The sequence below is a fragment of the Solanum dulcamara genome, chromosome 9 (genome assembly GCF_947179165.1).
Source record: "Solanum dulcamara chromosome 9, daSolDulc1.2, whole genome shotgun sequence".
Lineage (NCBI taxonomy): Eukaryota > Viridiplantae > Streptophyta > Magnoliopsida > Solanales > Solanaceae > Solanum > Solanum dulcamara.
In genome coordinates, this window is record NC_077245.1 from 11182914 (window position 1) to 11199635 (window position 16722).

The 16722-nt window shown below is 32.4% G+C and overlaps 1 protein-coding gene and 1 long non-coding RNA gene across 3 annotated transcripts; both read left to right on the plus strand.

The window, feature by feature from the left end:
- Positions 1–2338: 2338 nt before the first annotated feature.
- LOC129903000 (uncharacterized) lies at positions 2339–4863 on the plus strand. Of its 2 annotated transcripts, none has more exons than XR_008770178.1 (3): positions 2339–2536; positions 3386–3530; positions 4620–4863. It is a non-coding gene; the product is annotated as an uncharacterized LOC129903000 (long non-coding RNA). The 2 variants fall into 2 exon arrangements; XR_008770179.1 differs by having other exon boundaries at positions 3480–3530.
- Positions 4864–6904: 2041 nt separating this feature from the next.
- LOC129903274 (MA3 DOMAIN-CONTAINING TRANSLATION REGULATORY FACTOR 2) lies at positions 6905–10483 on the plus strand. The gene is made up of 4 exons (XM_055978783.1): positions 6905–7386; positions 7719–7813; positions 8060–9907; positions 10154–10483. Exons 1-3 carry the CDS (start codon positions 7134–7136, stop codon positions 9893–9895), a joined length of 2184 nt encoding a protein of 727 aa, XP_055834758.1. The 5' UTR covers positions 6905–7133; the 3' UTR covers positions 9896–9907; positions 10154–10483.
- The last annotated feature ends 6239 nt before the right edge of the window (positions 10484–16722 follow it).

Below are 16722 nucleotides of genomic sequence, written 5' to 3' on the forward strand. Positions count from 1 at the left end.
ACAATTATGATGAAATATTTTTGCGTTTAGACATGTATTATTTTCTAAAGAAGAATATAATATATGTAATTATTTTAGTTTTAGTTGAAATTTAAATACAAAGATTATAATTAATTTTTCTAGTATTTGTTTGTAATTAATAATAGAGTTAATTCATTTAATCTTTCTTAAATTATTGATTTTATTTAAGACTTTATTAATGAGATAAGTGCCAAAAACACACCTAAACTATTCCTCTTTTTTGAGTTTCATATCTAAACTATTGGGAGTGTGAGTTTCATACATAAACTATCACTTTTCAGTTTGAGAAACACACATCAGTGGTGTGTGTAATACACTCTCTCTACTCTCTATATTTTTTGATTTTTTTTTGCCACGTGATTAAAATATTCTATATTGATAAAAATTAAATAACTATTAATATCAGTTAAAAGTTAAAACTAAAGTATTTCTATCCCCCAAAAAAGAAATTCTTTTTTTAAAAAAGTTATTTTTTTAAAAAAAGTTTAAAATATTTTTTTCAATCATATGTATGTATCTAACACAAAACGACAAAAAAAATTGGAAGCGGAGGGTTAGGTGTGGCGGAATAGAATTTTTTTAAAATATATATATAAAAATAATATCTAAATTATTATTTGAAGGGGGAGGGGGGAGATGAAGTAAGAATTTTTTAAAAAAAACTTTTATAAAAGAAATTTAGAAAATAAAAATAAAACAAAAAAATTGGGGGTGGGGGTGGGGAGGGGGGTATGGTGAGAAAAAGTGGTGGAGTGGGTAATAAAAATATTTTATATTTTTTTTTACGATGGATAGTAATACTTTAATATTTAATTTTAACTAATTCTAAAAATTTATTTAATTTTTGTCTAAGTGGAATATTTTGTCTATGTGAAGTATGATGTAACAATTTTTTTAAAATGAAAGAGAGAGTGTAGCACACACACCATGGTGAGAGCGGAATAAAAGAGAGGTGTGTTTTTCAAACTAAGAAGTGATAATTTAGTCATGAAACCTATTCTCCCAATAGTTTAGGTATGAAACTCAAAAAAGAAAGATAGTTTAAGTGTCTTTTTGACACTTATCTCTTTATTAATTTTAGGGATAATACACAAATATCCCCCTCAACTATAACCGAAATCGTTAGGACACACTTTAACTATATATGACTCCTATTACCCTCCTTGAATTATTTTAAAATGTAATAACACTCTCTTTAAGGCATGTGAGAGACGAAAAAGAAGTATAATATCTAATTAATTTGGACACATGTCCATTTTCAATTGGACAATTTCATTATTAATTAATACACATAAGTAGTTAACATTAAAACTTAAGTTGATATCTTTTAATTAAAATTTCTTTTTTTCATTATGAAACCCAATTTTATTGTTTTTAGAAATATAAATATTTTTTTCACAATATACTTAAATTGTCGGTGATCTTTTTACAGATATTTCATCAATTTGTATAATATTGAAAGATTTTTTTTTTTACTCAAACACTTAACATGAAATTCAAAAAAAAAATTGCATATTAGAGATTTAGTTTAGACAATATATGGTGAGCATAATTTTAAATTAAATTCCTTTTTTAAAAAATAATAATTTTTTTAGATCTGATGATTTTTATTTTTTTTTAGATCTGACAATTTTTTTTAGATCTAAGAATTTTTTAATTCTGTTTTTTAGATCTGACGTGGCGCCGACGTGTCATTGAAATGGCGTTGACGTAGAGGCGAGTGTAAAACACCTCCCTTTATGTAAGTGATTATATAAGTTTTTGGATGTGTTTATTACACTTTAAAATAATCGAGGGGGTAATAGAATCCATGTATAGTTAAGGTGTGTCCTAGCGATTTTAATTATAGTTGAGGGGTACTTGTTGTTATATCCCATATTTTTTTTAATTTTCACAATAGGACATTTTTGGAATAACGGTAACAAGTCAAGGGCAAGGCTATGTTTGATTTTATTGGATACATAATTCTTATGACTAAATTAGGATGTGAAAACATTGGAAAAGATTAAGGACAAAATTGAAATTTCTCATGTGGAAATACCATAAAAGGTTAAGGACAAAATTGGAATTACTCATGTGGAAATACTATAAAAGGTTGAGGACAAAATTGGAATTTCACATGTGGAAATACTATAAAAGGTTGAGGACAAAATTGGAATTTCACATGTGGAAAAACTATAAAAGGTTAAGGGCATAATTGGAATTTCAACTTGGAAATATTAGAAAAGGTGAGGGGCAAATTGGTAATTTCACTTAGAAGTCTTTATGTCTTCCAACTCTTAAAACTTTCAAGACAATTCAAGAAAGAAGAAAAAAAAAGGAAAAGAAAATAAGGGGAAAATCGATCAAGGAAAAAAATAGGAAGAAAATTGAAATCTTGCTTCAAAAATTATTTTCTCCTAGTATTCCTACTAATTCAAGGATTCTCTACAATATGATAAAGTTATTTTGGAAAATAGGAGGCTTGTTTGGTTGATTTGAAGCTTTGGTAAAGTGAAGAAGTTGGAAGGAAAAGGTAAGAATTAATCCAATTTCTTTGTGTTATGAAGGTTGTTTATGTTGTAGTATGTGGAGATGTGTAGAATTTATGAAAATATGGAAGTTTTCATGGTGGGTTTTACATATGTATAAATCCATGTATATGAAGATTGTGGGGGAAGATGAATTAAATTTTTGTGTAGTATTTTTGTGTAGTATTTTTAGTGTAGTATTTGAATAGTAGTATGATAAATATTTGATGTTGAAAATGGAAGTTGGATGAAATTAATTGAAGTTGGAAATATGGGTTAGGTGATGAAATGGAAAAAAAATAAGTTTGTATAATTTGTTAGTTGTTGTTATGATTTTTGGGATATAAATAAAGTTTATATGGTGTAAGTTGGTATTAAAATGGTTTGTAGGAATTATGTAATTTTAGTATGATATTATAAGAATATGGAGGTAAGTTATTAAAAGTATGGATTCTTGTTGTTGATTATGAAGTTGAAAGAAGGAAATGAATTTGATTATGAAGTTGAAAGAAGGAAATGAATTTGATTATGAAGTTGAAAGAAGAAAATGAATTGTAATAGTTTTGTTGCATTTATGGAATTTTTGGGTGAAATATGGAATTGATGAATATTGAATAGTTTACTTGGAATATTTTTCACCTATGTTGGAATGAGTTGAAATTAATTATGAACATGAAATATTCATATTTATTTGGAAATGCAAAGCTTGGTTGAAAGTTGTTGCACTAATTGGAAAATTACATCAATTTATGTTATGGTGTGTTTAAGTTGATTATTGATGGAATTGGTATTGATGTTGGCTTGGTTGTTGATATTGTGGCCGAGTTGTAATCTCGGGGTTGTCATATATATAGGGGAGATGCTGCCGAAATTTTTGTAGACAAGTATTGGAAAAATTGAGTTCTTAAAGTCTTATGAATAGTAATTGGTAAATGTGACCAATTGTAGATTTTGGAGGAAACGGGAATTGAATTTGGACAACCGTAAAACGTCAAAAAGGTATGTAAAGTTTTATATTTTCTTCTCTTGGCATGTCCTAGATGTAATAGGAGTGAATACGAACCTCGGGGATCAATCTACTCTTCGAAATCGACGCTCGAAAATTTTCCTTTTCTATTCAATAGAATTGAATTAGGTAATTATGAATAATTTTGGAAAAATTGTCTAAACTTCTAGATTTTGCACAAATAAATTTCGAATACCTTGAAACTCTTCTAAATAATATTATGAAGTCCAACGCACGTGATTTGTATACGCCGCCTCATTTGACCGAGGTGGGCCCCACTATTCTGAAATTTTCTTCGTTATTCCGTTTGAATTACGGTAGGTAGAATTGAAAGAAACTCTTTGCTATGCTTTCTAATATTATATGAATAATTATTTCGTTAATTTCCATAATATATTTTGAAAGTACGGAGGCGATTTGGAAAATACTATTTTTACGTAGACTATTGTGATATTGAAAGTACTTGTATTATTATTATTATTCAAGTTTCATTTTATGTTTTGTTATCGAAATTATGCCATTGAGTCTGTATAAATGTTTTGTAATTTAAATTGCATTTAGTTTCTCACTACTCCACTCGTGGATGCCTCAATGCTTCTTTCACTGAGCCTGGGCCAGGATATGTTTTCGTGCGTATTTCTCTGCATTGTTCGTCGTGTCCCGACGTGAGGGGGCAGGTATGACATGTAAATGGGGTGGTAAATGTTATGCCACGGAGTTATGCTGTGTCATGTACATATATGTTTGTGATATGATATGATTTGATATGGCCATCTGATATGATATGATTTGTTACGGAGATATTCCCTACTCTGGTGTTATGATGTGCTGTGGCGCCAATGACAGGAGGGCGACCACGTTTTGTTCACCGAGTCCCATAAAATGGGGCCGGATACGGCATATGTATTTGCATATATGATTTGGGATTATGAAAAGTATTTTGAAATTCTGAACATTTATTTTATTTTCTGCACATACTATTCAGATTATGATTTTATTTATTACAATTCATGCTTTACATATTCGGTACATTTTTCGTACTGACCCCCTTTCTTCGGGGGGGATGCGTTACATGCCCGCAGGTACCGAAGTTCGATTTGCTGATCCACCTGTTTAGGATATTTGCTGCGTCGTTGACAGTGCTCCCTTATTCAGAGCTTGTATTTTGCTACTGACTTTATCTCTATATATTTGGATATGTTGGTCAGGGGTACGACGGGGCCTTGTCCCGTCATATGACTATGCTATCATCTGTAGAGGTCTGTAGACAGAGTTATGTTGTGGGTTTTGTATATATGGTTTGGATTTTTGTGTGTTTTGTGATAACCTTTCAACTCTCGTGCGTATATCTACTTTTATGATATATTTAGCAATTTCTACTAATCACTACATTTGTTTATTCGAAAAAAAAAGAGACTAAATTGGGATAAGGGTACGTTTGGGTGCTCAAAATTGGGCACTAGTCACGGCCCACGGGGTTGGGTCGTGACACTTGTGTATTATCCCTTAATTTTAATTTTTTTTATAAAAAAAATATTCAATTGAAGCAAGGAATTGTTAACATTATAATGCATAAGTACCACCCTCAACTGTGACCGAAATTTCAGCGACATACCTTAACTTTACTAGGGTCCTATTACCCCCTGAACTCATTTTTTTTTAGCATTTTCGTGCACCTTTTATGTTGTCGTGGCACATTCATGTTTGTATACACTCGCCTCCACGTCAACAATTAATTTATTTATTAATTTTTTAAAAATAATTTATTTATTTTTTAAGTTTTTAATTCTTTTTAAATCTTTTTATTTTAATAAAAAATCTTGTATTTAAATTTCTTTTTACCTTCATTCATTATATTTTCTCTTTTATTTTTCTGTTGATTTTATTTACTCCTTTTATTTTCTTTGTCTTTCCTTTTTGATCTGATTTAAAATTTAAGTCGAAATGCTTGTATTTAAAATTATTTAATTTCATATGGATATCAAAATAATTGAAAAAAATCAAATAAATTATAAAAAAACTAAAACGTTAAAATTAAAGAACACTTTTTAATTATTTTTTTTAAAGAATCCACATAATTTTTTAAAAATAATTAAAAGAGAAAAGATAAGAAATTAATGAAAGAAAAAAATAAAAAATTTAAAGTGAGGAAGAAATTAAAATAAATATTTTACATAGAAAGAAATGATAATAATTAAATGTATATGTAAGTTTTAATATCAATAATTATGTGTAATAACTAATTATAAAGTTACCAATTAAAAAAGGACATGTGTTCAATTTTTTCACCCATCACTTGCTTTCAAGTGAGATTTGCTTAAGATATCACTTTTCTCTTTCATTTTCATGTGAGATTCACCTAAAATATCATGTGCATCTCATCTTCAGAAGCTTGTCAGCCTAAAAGTCTGACAGTCTTGCTAGACTTGCCCTCATTAGCCCGCCTTCCATCAGAAGCTCACACAAATATTGTGTTGGAGTTCGAACTCATGGACAAAATCATTGAGTTCTCGAACTCAAACTTCATAATCGATTCACGGAGTTTAAATCTTTATAAATTCTAACCTCCAAAAGCAATTCATGAGGTTTAAATTTTTCAAGTATGAGAATTTGTTACATCATGAAATCCTATGAATTTACGGAGTTTAACCTTTATAAGTTCAAACACGGGAAACAAATCATGGATTTCAATAAGATACAGAAAGAACCAAAGAAAAGTTTAGCTTTTTTAATTTAGGCGCATCTTTTTTTGTTCAACTTATCATAAAGTGATTAAATGTCAATTACTTTTGAAAATGTGTCATATTCCTCATCACTGTACGAAAAGTGGTTATTTACTATTTTATCAGTTTCAATTGCCCCTAATCGGGCAGGTGGACGTCAAATATCATATGGTTAAACTAGAAAAGAAAAAAGAACTTTAGGATAAAGAAAAGAAAAAGAAGAAGAATCAATGTTTTTTCTGTTATAATGACAGTTAATAGACCATAACTTCCCGTTTCAAAAGGCGCAACCTTAGTAATCTCTGTCTATTTCTGCCCCATTAAGTCTTTATCAGATCTCGTTAATTTGTTGTCTAACTGTTCCCATAATGACTATTTCTAAGCTAAACACACAATTATTTTAACCAAAAAGTTGTATAGTACATTAATACTCCAAGAATTTGAGCTTGTTTTCTCTATTGCATATCTATTTTGTTGCAGTTTAGGTACATTTACTATTCTGTGTCATATATATAGCGTCTTAAGTGGAATGGCCAAGTTATTGTACTCCAACTTGTAACAATATGTACGAATTATCGATCAATTTTTAGCAATCTCAAGGTTGATCTCCTTTTTTTTCCCTTGTTGACATTTTTAGGATCATTGAAGCCCAAATTTTAATCAACGGATCGATCTAGATGAACATTGCAAAACTTTGTACTGCTTGGAGTTGATTTAGCAGAAAGATGGATATTCCTGGCTCGTTATCATACAATTAGTTATTCACAAACTCTGTCTGGAAGTATAATTTTCCTGATATGATATTTCCTATATACTACTTACAGGATTAAGTAGTTCACAATATTTCTGCGGTGAAATTGGTTGTTTTTTAGGATGGATTTTACAGCAGGAAAGTTATCAAATGAGCATAAAGAACAACTCCGATCTGCTTCAGAAAGTGCAGATCCATTAACAGTATCTCCATTACAGATATCTCCAAAATCACCGCGCTCTCCGAAATCCCCAAAATCTCCCAAGTCTCCAAGGTCTCCCGGTGATCGCCACAGCAAGCATGGTTCAGATAGGGGAAGTCCACTTAAAAATAAAAAAAGTTCACATTCTCCACGAGATGGTCGTCCAAAGAAAGGTAAGTTGATAAAATCTCGCAATTGCACATTACATACATGATAGTATTCCTGTGACAGGACTATTCAGATCATCGCGTTTAAACTATGGTAGAAAAATAAGTAACATTGGATCAAGTTGTACTTCTCGTGATGGTCCTTTTATTTAAAACATTGTATTCCAGTAAATATTAGATTCTGAACGCATAATTTCAAAAGTACCATGAGTTTTTCTTATATAACTTTCTTGCTGCTTCTTCGTTATGTCACTGAACTGCACATGTGAAGATTTTTTACTTATGGTATTTCGATCTATTTTCAACCGACTCTTCGCATAATATTTATGATCATACAGGAGGTTGTGGAGGAAAAGGCACTTGGGGCGGATTAATGGATACCGATGATATCCATGCTATTGACCCCAATGATCCAAACTACACCAGTAGTGAGGTATTTTAAGCTATCATTCTTCAAAGTTCCATGAAATTAGTATTTTTGAGAAATAACATATCAAATTGAGGAAGAGGAGCCTAGACATAACTGGTAAAATTGTTGTCATGTGACCAGAAGGTCACAGGTTCGAGCTGTAGAAAACAGCCTCTTGCAAAAATGAAGGATCGCGCATAGCAGAAACTTAGTGCACCGGGCTGCCCTTTTTTTAACACATCAAATTGAGTTAGCCCTTCTTTTTTTCAGGATACTGAGAGAACAAGTACTAAAGATATGGTTGCAGCATTTGAGGAATACAAAAAGAAGTCTATAATATTAGTAGAAGAATATTTCCAGAATGACGATATGACATCCACAGCTAATGAATTAAGAGAACTTGGGATGTCTTGTTATGACTTCTACTTTATTAAAAAGTTAGTATCAATGGCTATGGATAGACATGACAAAGAAAAAGAAATGGCAGCTGTTTTATTATCTGCTCTATATGCTGAAGTTATCAAACCCCAACAAGTCTACAAAGGTTTCAGTAAACTCTTGGAATCTGCTGATGATTTCATTGTTGATATACCAGATGCAATCGACATTCTCGCGTTATTCATTGCAAGAGCAGTAGTTGATGATATACTTCCTCCTGCATTTTTAGCAAAAGCAAATTCTTCTCTACCTAAAGATTCAAAGGGAATTGAGGTTATAAAAAGAGCTGAAAAAAGTTACCTATCAGCTCCTTTACATGCTGAAATCATCGAGTGTCGATGGGGTGGAAGTAAGAATAAAACAGTTGAAGATGTGAAGGACAAGATCAACAATTTGCTTATTGAGTATGTTGTAAGTGGAGAAAAGAATGAGGCTTGTAGATGCATTAACGATTTGAATATGCGTTTTTTCCATCATGAAATTGTTAAGAGGGCTATTATCATGGCAATGGAAAAGCAACAAGCCGAAAATCGCCTTTTGGACTTACTAAAGAAGACTACAGAAGAAGGGTTGATAAATTCAAGTCAATTATCAAAGGGGTTCAATAGGATTATTGACAATATCGATGACTTGTCACTTGACATACCAAATGCAAGGGTGGTTTTTCAGTCTATAATTTCTAAGGGAGCATCAGAGGGTTGGTTATGTATTTCATCTTTAAAGTCATTATCGACACAACTAGAAAAACAAGAAGTTGATGAGAAACTTGTGAAAGAATTCAAATTGAAAGCTCAATCCATGATCAAAGAGTACTTTTTGTCAGGTGATATTGTAGAAGTAAGTAGGATTTTAGAGTCAGAGAACAGTTCATGTTTGGCAGAACTAAACGCCATATTCGTTAAGAAGTTAATCACTTTAGCAATGGACAGGAAAAACAGAGAAAAAGAAATGGCTTCTGTTCTGTTATCATCTGTTTGCTTTCCAGCAGATGATGTGGTAAATGGCTTTGTAATGCTAATAGAAGCAGCAGATGATACAGCTTTAGACATTCCAATTGTCGTTGAGGACTTAGCGATGTTTTTGGCTAGAGCAGAAGTAGATGAAGTTTTAACTCCACAACACATGGAAGAGATTGGTAATCAATTTTTCGAACCGGATTCAATAGGTAACAAAGTTGTACTAATGGCAAAATCTTTGCTAAAAGGTAGATTATCTGGTGAGAGAATACTAAGGTGTTGGGGTGGTGGTGGAAGTAGTACAAATGGCTGGGCGATTGAAGATGTTAAGGATAAAATAAGAAAATTATTAGAGGAATTTGAATCTGGAGGAGATGCAAAAGAAGCATATACATGTATAAAGGAACTAGGGATGCCATTTTTTCATCATGAAGTTGTGAAGAAATCATTGGTAATTATTATTGAGAAGAAAAGTGAGAGGTTATGGGGTTTTCTCAAAGAATGTTTTAGTATGGGACTTATAACAATGTATCAAATGACAAAAGGTTTTGCTAGAGTTGCAGAATCACTTGATGATTTGGCTTTAGATGTACCAGATGCTGAAAAACAATTTAAAGTTTATGTTGAAAGAGCTGAGGTTGAAGGATGGTTAGATTCCACTTTTAGTTTCAACAGACTTGGACATAATTCCATTGAAAATGGATTTTGTTGAATGATTTCTAAGGTACATTCTATTCTTTTACTTAGTTACTACTCCTGAGCTTTGTAAATGTTGCTCGGTCTCTTCAAAAATGTGACAGACTCTCCAAAAAAATTGCATTATATTTGGAGGATCTGACACACCCCCATCGACATTTTTGAAGAGTCCGAAGATTTGACATGCATCAATCCATATATTAAACTTCAAGTGGTTCAATTCATATATTTCACTAACTCATATTTTAGGTTTATCTTCTCTTTTTCTTTCCAGGACCATATAATGTTTAGCAACATCATCCAAATTGTTGTAGCAAAATGGATTTTCTTTACATGGACAATAGAGAGATTATAAAGGTGGAGACCACCACCATGAATATGTTCTAAATTAATTAATGTTGAGGAATTGCAGAGATGAAAACCCCCCAAAAGTGCTCAGCAGATGAGATCAACTTGCATCATCTTTATATATATATGTCCATGCCTATTTTTCTCTTATCTAGACCCCATTATGAGACTACATTGGGCATGTTGTTGTTGTTCGATTTTTGTCTTGAGACTAATAAATTGTTTCGTAGTGTGATTGAATTGTTACATGTACGTACTATTGAATCTTTTAAAATTTAAATTTTACCATTATATTGAGCCAAATACACTGTTTTTTTCTTCTTGCATTCCAATAAGAAAGGCTAGATAGGAACAACTATACAGATAGGAAATAATTATCAAGAATTGTACAATTCTTATCTCTCTCTCTCTCACACATATTTTTCACGTAAAAATTATTTATCCAATCTTTTATATAAATGCCATTAGTAAATTTATTTCATATAGATGCTTGATTTTATTTTGAAGAATAACAATGAACAACATCCATGAGCTTAAAAACATCATAGTTTAAAAGCTATATATTATATCTTTTAACTTTAGACAAGCGTTTATTCGTGTTGAAATAGGACTTGGAGGAGCTTTAATTGGATTTGAATCTTTAGGGACATGTCTCTTGATGTCAAATTCGTACAGTTTCTTTATATTTAATAAATCTTGTTTGAAAATCGGAGTTGAAGGAGATTTAACTGAATTTGAACCTTTAGGAACATGTCTCTTGACATCAAACTCGTAAAATTTCTCTATATTTGACAAATGTTTTTTGGAAACTGGAGTTGGAGGAGATTTAATTGGATCTGAACCTATGGAACCACGTCTCTTGATATTAAACTCGTACATGTCCTCTAAATTTGAAGGATATTTTTTAAAAATTAAAGTAGGAGGAGATTTAATTGGATCTGAACCACTAGTAACACGTCTCTTGACATCAAACTCATATAACTTCTCTATATTTGATGGATGATTTTTGAAAACTGAAGTTGGGGGAGATTTAATAGGATCAAAACCTTTAGGCGCATGTTGTTCGATAGAAACACAATTGCAAGATGCTAAAGATAACATAATAAGGCTGATAATTGCAAGCATCTTTGCTATGACAAGCTCCATTTACTATAGGAAGCTTTAGCTTTTGAATGAGTGTATCAATATTTCTACATTTCTTATATAGCACTTATTTGCAAATTCTACTAAAACTTTCAAAGGTAATTAAGTAGATTGACAAAATTTACTTAAATGAAATTATAATAATTTATTTAAACTCCAATTTCTAAAGAAAAAATTGGCCTGACATTTAGTATACATCATCATTTAATTTAATGCTAATAATCATTTAACCTCATGTTCTCATATGGAATGGAGCGAAAAAATATTTAACTCATTGACCACTTAAGTTTTTAAAATTTGAAATAAAGAAAAGTAAAATAATTTTAGAGACCTTCTTTCGAATTTTGCTCTATAATACTTATTTCTCTCGTGATTTACGATATTGTGTATTCCTCCCTTATTTTTTTGATTTTCAAGACTCATTAGTTTAGTACTTTGAAAAATTAAAAGCTCAAAAAAGAGGCAACATTTCTGGGTCTTTAATCCTGAAACAAGCAGCATATTCAAAGAAGTGCACAATTTAAAATGCAAAATTATATCTAATACATAGGATGGAGTACCTATTTTAGCATGTCCACTGATCCATTGCAAAATATACTATTTTTTGATTAATTATCGATAAAAAAGATTATTTTGCCAAAATTACAAGTACCAATTTGAACACAGAATGAATTTTCTACCTTTAAATTAAGAATAAGGTGGACATGGAAAATTCTCTGACTATTATGAAAGTGGATTGTCCACTTATCATAATATTCTATATTAGTGGGGCCCACTCAAAGTGGGCAACTAACCCACTTGTTTTTCTTCATCTTTGATGGCTATAAAATGCCATCAAATTGGCACAAATTGATCATCCGAAGAAAGAAAAAATACATACTGCAATCACTCTCTTCTGTTTTATTTTTCTTACTCTATCCGTCTAATTAATTGTTAAGGTAGTATATTCATAACACGTTATCAGCACGAGGCTCCGGCTAATTTTTCAAGGTAACAAAAAGTGGTAAGAGTTTTATTTAAATTTATTTTCATAAAATGGCAAATATTTCAAAAATTGAATTTGTTGCTTTGGATATCTCTCGAAAAGATTACTCTTCATGGGCACTAGATGCCGAAATTCATCTTGAATCGATGGGTCTGGCAGACACCATCAAAGATGATAACACGGCATCTAGTCAAGACCGTGCAAAAGCTATGATTTTCCTCCGCCACCATCTTGACGAGGGTCTTAAATTACAATATCTTACATTAAAAGATCCCTTGAAATTGTGGAAAAATTTAAAAGAAAGGTATGACCACCTGAAGTTGGTCATGCTTCCACAAGCACGTTATGACTGGTTAAATCTGAGACTGATGGACTTTAAAAATATAAGTGAATATAATTCTGCTTTATTTAGAATTATAGCTCAGTTAACTTTATGCGGAGATGAAATCACGGAACAAGATAAACTTGAAAAAACATACTCCACATTTCCACCCGCGAATATGCTCCTGCAGCAGCAATATCGCGAAAAAGGCTTTACAAAATATTCTGAATTATTATCTCACTTACTTATTGCTGAACGCCATAATGAATTATTAATGAAAAATCATGATAGTCGGCCCGTTGGTTCTTTGCCACTCCCTGAAGTGAATCAGGCAAATTCTAACCAACGAGAAAGAGGCCATGGCCCCAGTCGTGGTCGTGGTCGTGGCCGTAGTCAAAGAAGAATTTTTAATCATGATGCTCGGCTGGCACCGAGAAATAACCAGCAATATAAAAGGCAGGGTAAAAAGCCAGAAGCTTTACCGAAGAATAATTCAGAAACAATATGTCATAGATGTGGAGGTGTGGGGCACTGGTCGCGGATTTGCCGGTCATCAAAACGCTTGGTTCAGCTATATCAGGCATCGTTAAAAAGGGCAGAAAATAATCCAGAGACAAATTTTATCTCTGAGGACAATATTGAGCCCATGCATCTAGATGTAGCTGATTTCTTTAATTTTCCAGAAGTAAATATGAATGTTGATAAGCCCGATAATATTTAAATAATTCTCTTTGTTGTTGTATGTATTAAATATTATGTTTGTATTTTTCTAGCTCAATGTAATGAAATAAAACTTTGTATAATAAATTATGTATTAATTATAATATTTACTTTCTTTCTTTGTGAAGAAAATATGGAAATGCCTCAAATCTTGTTTGGATCAATGATAAATCACGAGGATATTTGTGTAATTGATAGTGGAACAACCCATGCTATATTTAAAGACGAGAAATATTTTTCCAATTTACTTAGAAGAAAAGCTAATGTTACTACAATTTCTGGTAATTCAAAAATGATAGAAGGCTTCGGAAGAGCTACTATAATTCTACCTAAGGGGACAAAAATTGTTATAGAAGATGCACTATTTTCTTCTAAATCCCCAAGAAACTTGTTAAGTTTTAAAGATATTCGCAGAAATGGATATCATGTTGAGACATTAAATAAAATGAATATTGAATATCTTGGTATAACCAAGAGTGTCTCAGGCCAGAAATATATTTTGGAAAAATTACCAACTCTGTCATCTGGCCTATATTATGCAAAAATTAGTGCAATTGAAGCAAATATGATCGTAAACCAGAAGTTTACTGATCCAAATATATTTGTGCTATGGCATGATCGAATAGGTCATCCTGGATCAATAATGATGAGACGAATTCTTGAAAATTCAACTGGACATCCGTTAAAAAACCAGAAGATTCTTACAAATGATGAATTTTCATGTGCTGCTTGTTATCAAGGCAAATTAATTGCCAGGCCATCGACCCTGAAGGTTGGCATCGAATCTCCTGATTTTTAGAGCGTATACATGGAGATATATGTGGACCTATTCATCCACCAAGTGGATTGTTTAGATATTTTATGGTTCTAATAGATGCATCATCTAGATGGTCTCATGTGTGCCTGTTATCATCTCGCAACCTGGCGTTTGCGAAGTTGTTAGCACAAATAATAAGATTGAGAGCGCAATTCCCAGATTATCCAATTAAGGCCATTCGCCTTGATAATGCTGGAGAATTTACATCCCAAGCATTTAATGATTATTGCTTATCAATTGGGATAAAAATTGAACATCCTGTTGCACATGTTCATACTCAAAATGGCCTTGCAGAGTCATTTATAAAGCGCCTACAATTGATAGCAAGACCTCTACTAATGAAAACAAAATTGTCAATTACTGTTTGGGGTCATGCTATTTTACATGCAGCAGCACTTGTACGTCTAAGACCGACACATTATAATAAATACTCTCCGTCATAATTAGTATTTGGTCATGAACCAAATATAGCCCATTTAAGAATTTTTGGTTGTGCAGTATACGTGCCTGTAGCACCACCACAACGTACAAAAATGGGCCCTCAACGAAGGTTGGGCATATATGTTGGGTTTGACTCACCCTCCATAATTCGATACCTTGAACCGTTGACTGGAGATTTATTCACTGCACGATTTGCAGATTGTCGGTTTGATGAAACAATTTTCCCGCCATTAGGGGGAGAGAAAAAGGAACCCAAAAAAGAAAAAGAAATTGCGTGGAAAGTTTCATCACTATCACATTTTGATCCACGCACCCGCACATGTGAGCAGGAGGTCCAGAAGATCATCCACTTACAGAAAATAGCAAATCAAATGCCAGATGCATTTACTGATTTGAAACGGATAACTAAGTCACATATCCCTGCAGTGAATGTACCTATCCGAATTGATGTCCCAAAAGGACCATCTACAAGTATCATAGCTTCTGAATCTCAAACACGCCAGAAGCGTGGTAGACCGTTGGGTTCAAAGGATAAAAATCCTAGAAAAAGAAGCGTAAGAAATAATAAAGATGATACTACAATAGAACCTCCTAAAGAAGGCCAAGATTTGAGTAATCTTGATATTCCTGAAGAAATCAGTGAACCCGAGACTCAAGTGAATGAAGAAATTTCAATAAGTTCTTTCGGTGATGAGATAAAGTTAGATCGATCTAAAATCACGGTTGATAATGTTTTTGCATATAATGTTGCAATTAACCTTATGCAAGATAGTGAAAGTCTTGAACCTAAATCCGTCGAAGATTGTCGACGTAGATGTGATTGGCCAGAATGGCAAAAGGCAATTCAATCAGAATTAGACTCACTTGCTAAACGTGAGGTTTTTGGACCTGTAGTCCAAACCCCTGAAGGTGTAAAACCAGTTGGCTATAAATGGGTTTTTGTTAGAAAACGAAATGAGAGAAATGAAATTGTAAGATATAAGGCACGCCTTGTTGCACAAGGATTCTCTCAAAGACCCGGAGTCAACTATGAAGAAACATATTCACCGGTTATGGATGGAATAACATTTCGATATCTCATCAGTTTAGCTGTACATAAAAATCTTGAAATACACCTAATGGATGTGGTTGCAGCTTACCTTTATGGTTCACTTGATAATAAAATTTACATGAAAATCCCAGAAGGATTAAAATTGCCTGAAACATGCAAAAAGTCTCGGGAAGTATACTCAATAAAACTCCAAAGATCATTATATGGTCTAAAACAATCAGGGCGTATGTGGTATAATCGCCTCAGTGAGTACTTGATAAATGAAGGCTATATAAATGATGTCATTTGTCCATGTGTTTTTATTAAGAAAATGGAATCAGAGTTTGTTATACTCGCCGTTTATGTTGATGACATAAATCTCATTGGAACCCCTAAAGAGGTCCAAAAGGCAATTGAATATCTAAAGAAAGAATTTGAAATGAAAGACCTTGGAAAGACAAAACTTTGTCTAGGTCTGCAAATTGAACATTTAGCAGACGGAGTTTTTGTCCATCAATCTGCCTACACTGAGAAAATCTTAAAAAGATTTTACATGGACAAAGCACATCCATTAAGTACTCCAATGATTGTTCGATCACTTGAAGTGGAAAAAGATCAATTTCGACCTCCAGAAAAGGATGAAGAAATTCTTGGTCCTGAAGTACCATATCTCAGTGCTATTGGTGCACTTATGTATCTTGCTAATGCAACTAGACCTGACATAACATTTTCTGTTAATTTGCTAGCAAGGTATAGTTCATCCCCAACGCGAAGGCATTGGAACGGTATCAAACATATTTTGCGATACCTGAAGGGTACTATTGATATGGGTTTGTTTTATACTAACAAAGGTTACGCAGACCTTATTGGTTATGCAGATGCAGGTTATTTATCAGACCCACATAAAGCTCGATCTCAGACAGGTTATCTGTTTACACACGGAGGGACTGCTATATCATGGCGATCTACAAAACAGTCCATTGTTGCTACTTCTTCAAATCATGCTGAAATAATAGCAATTCATGAAGCAAGTAGAG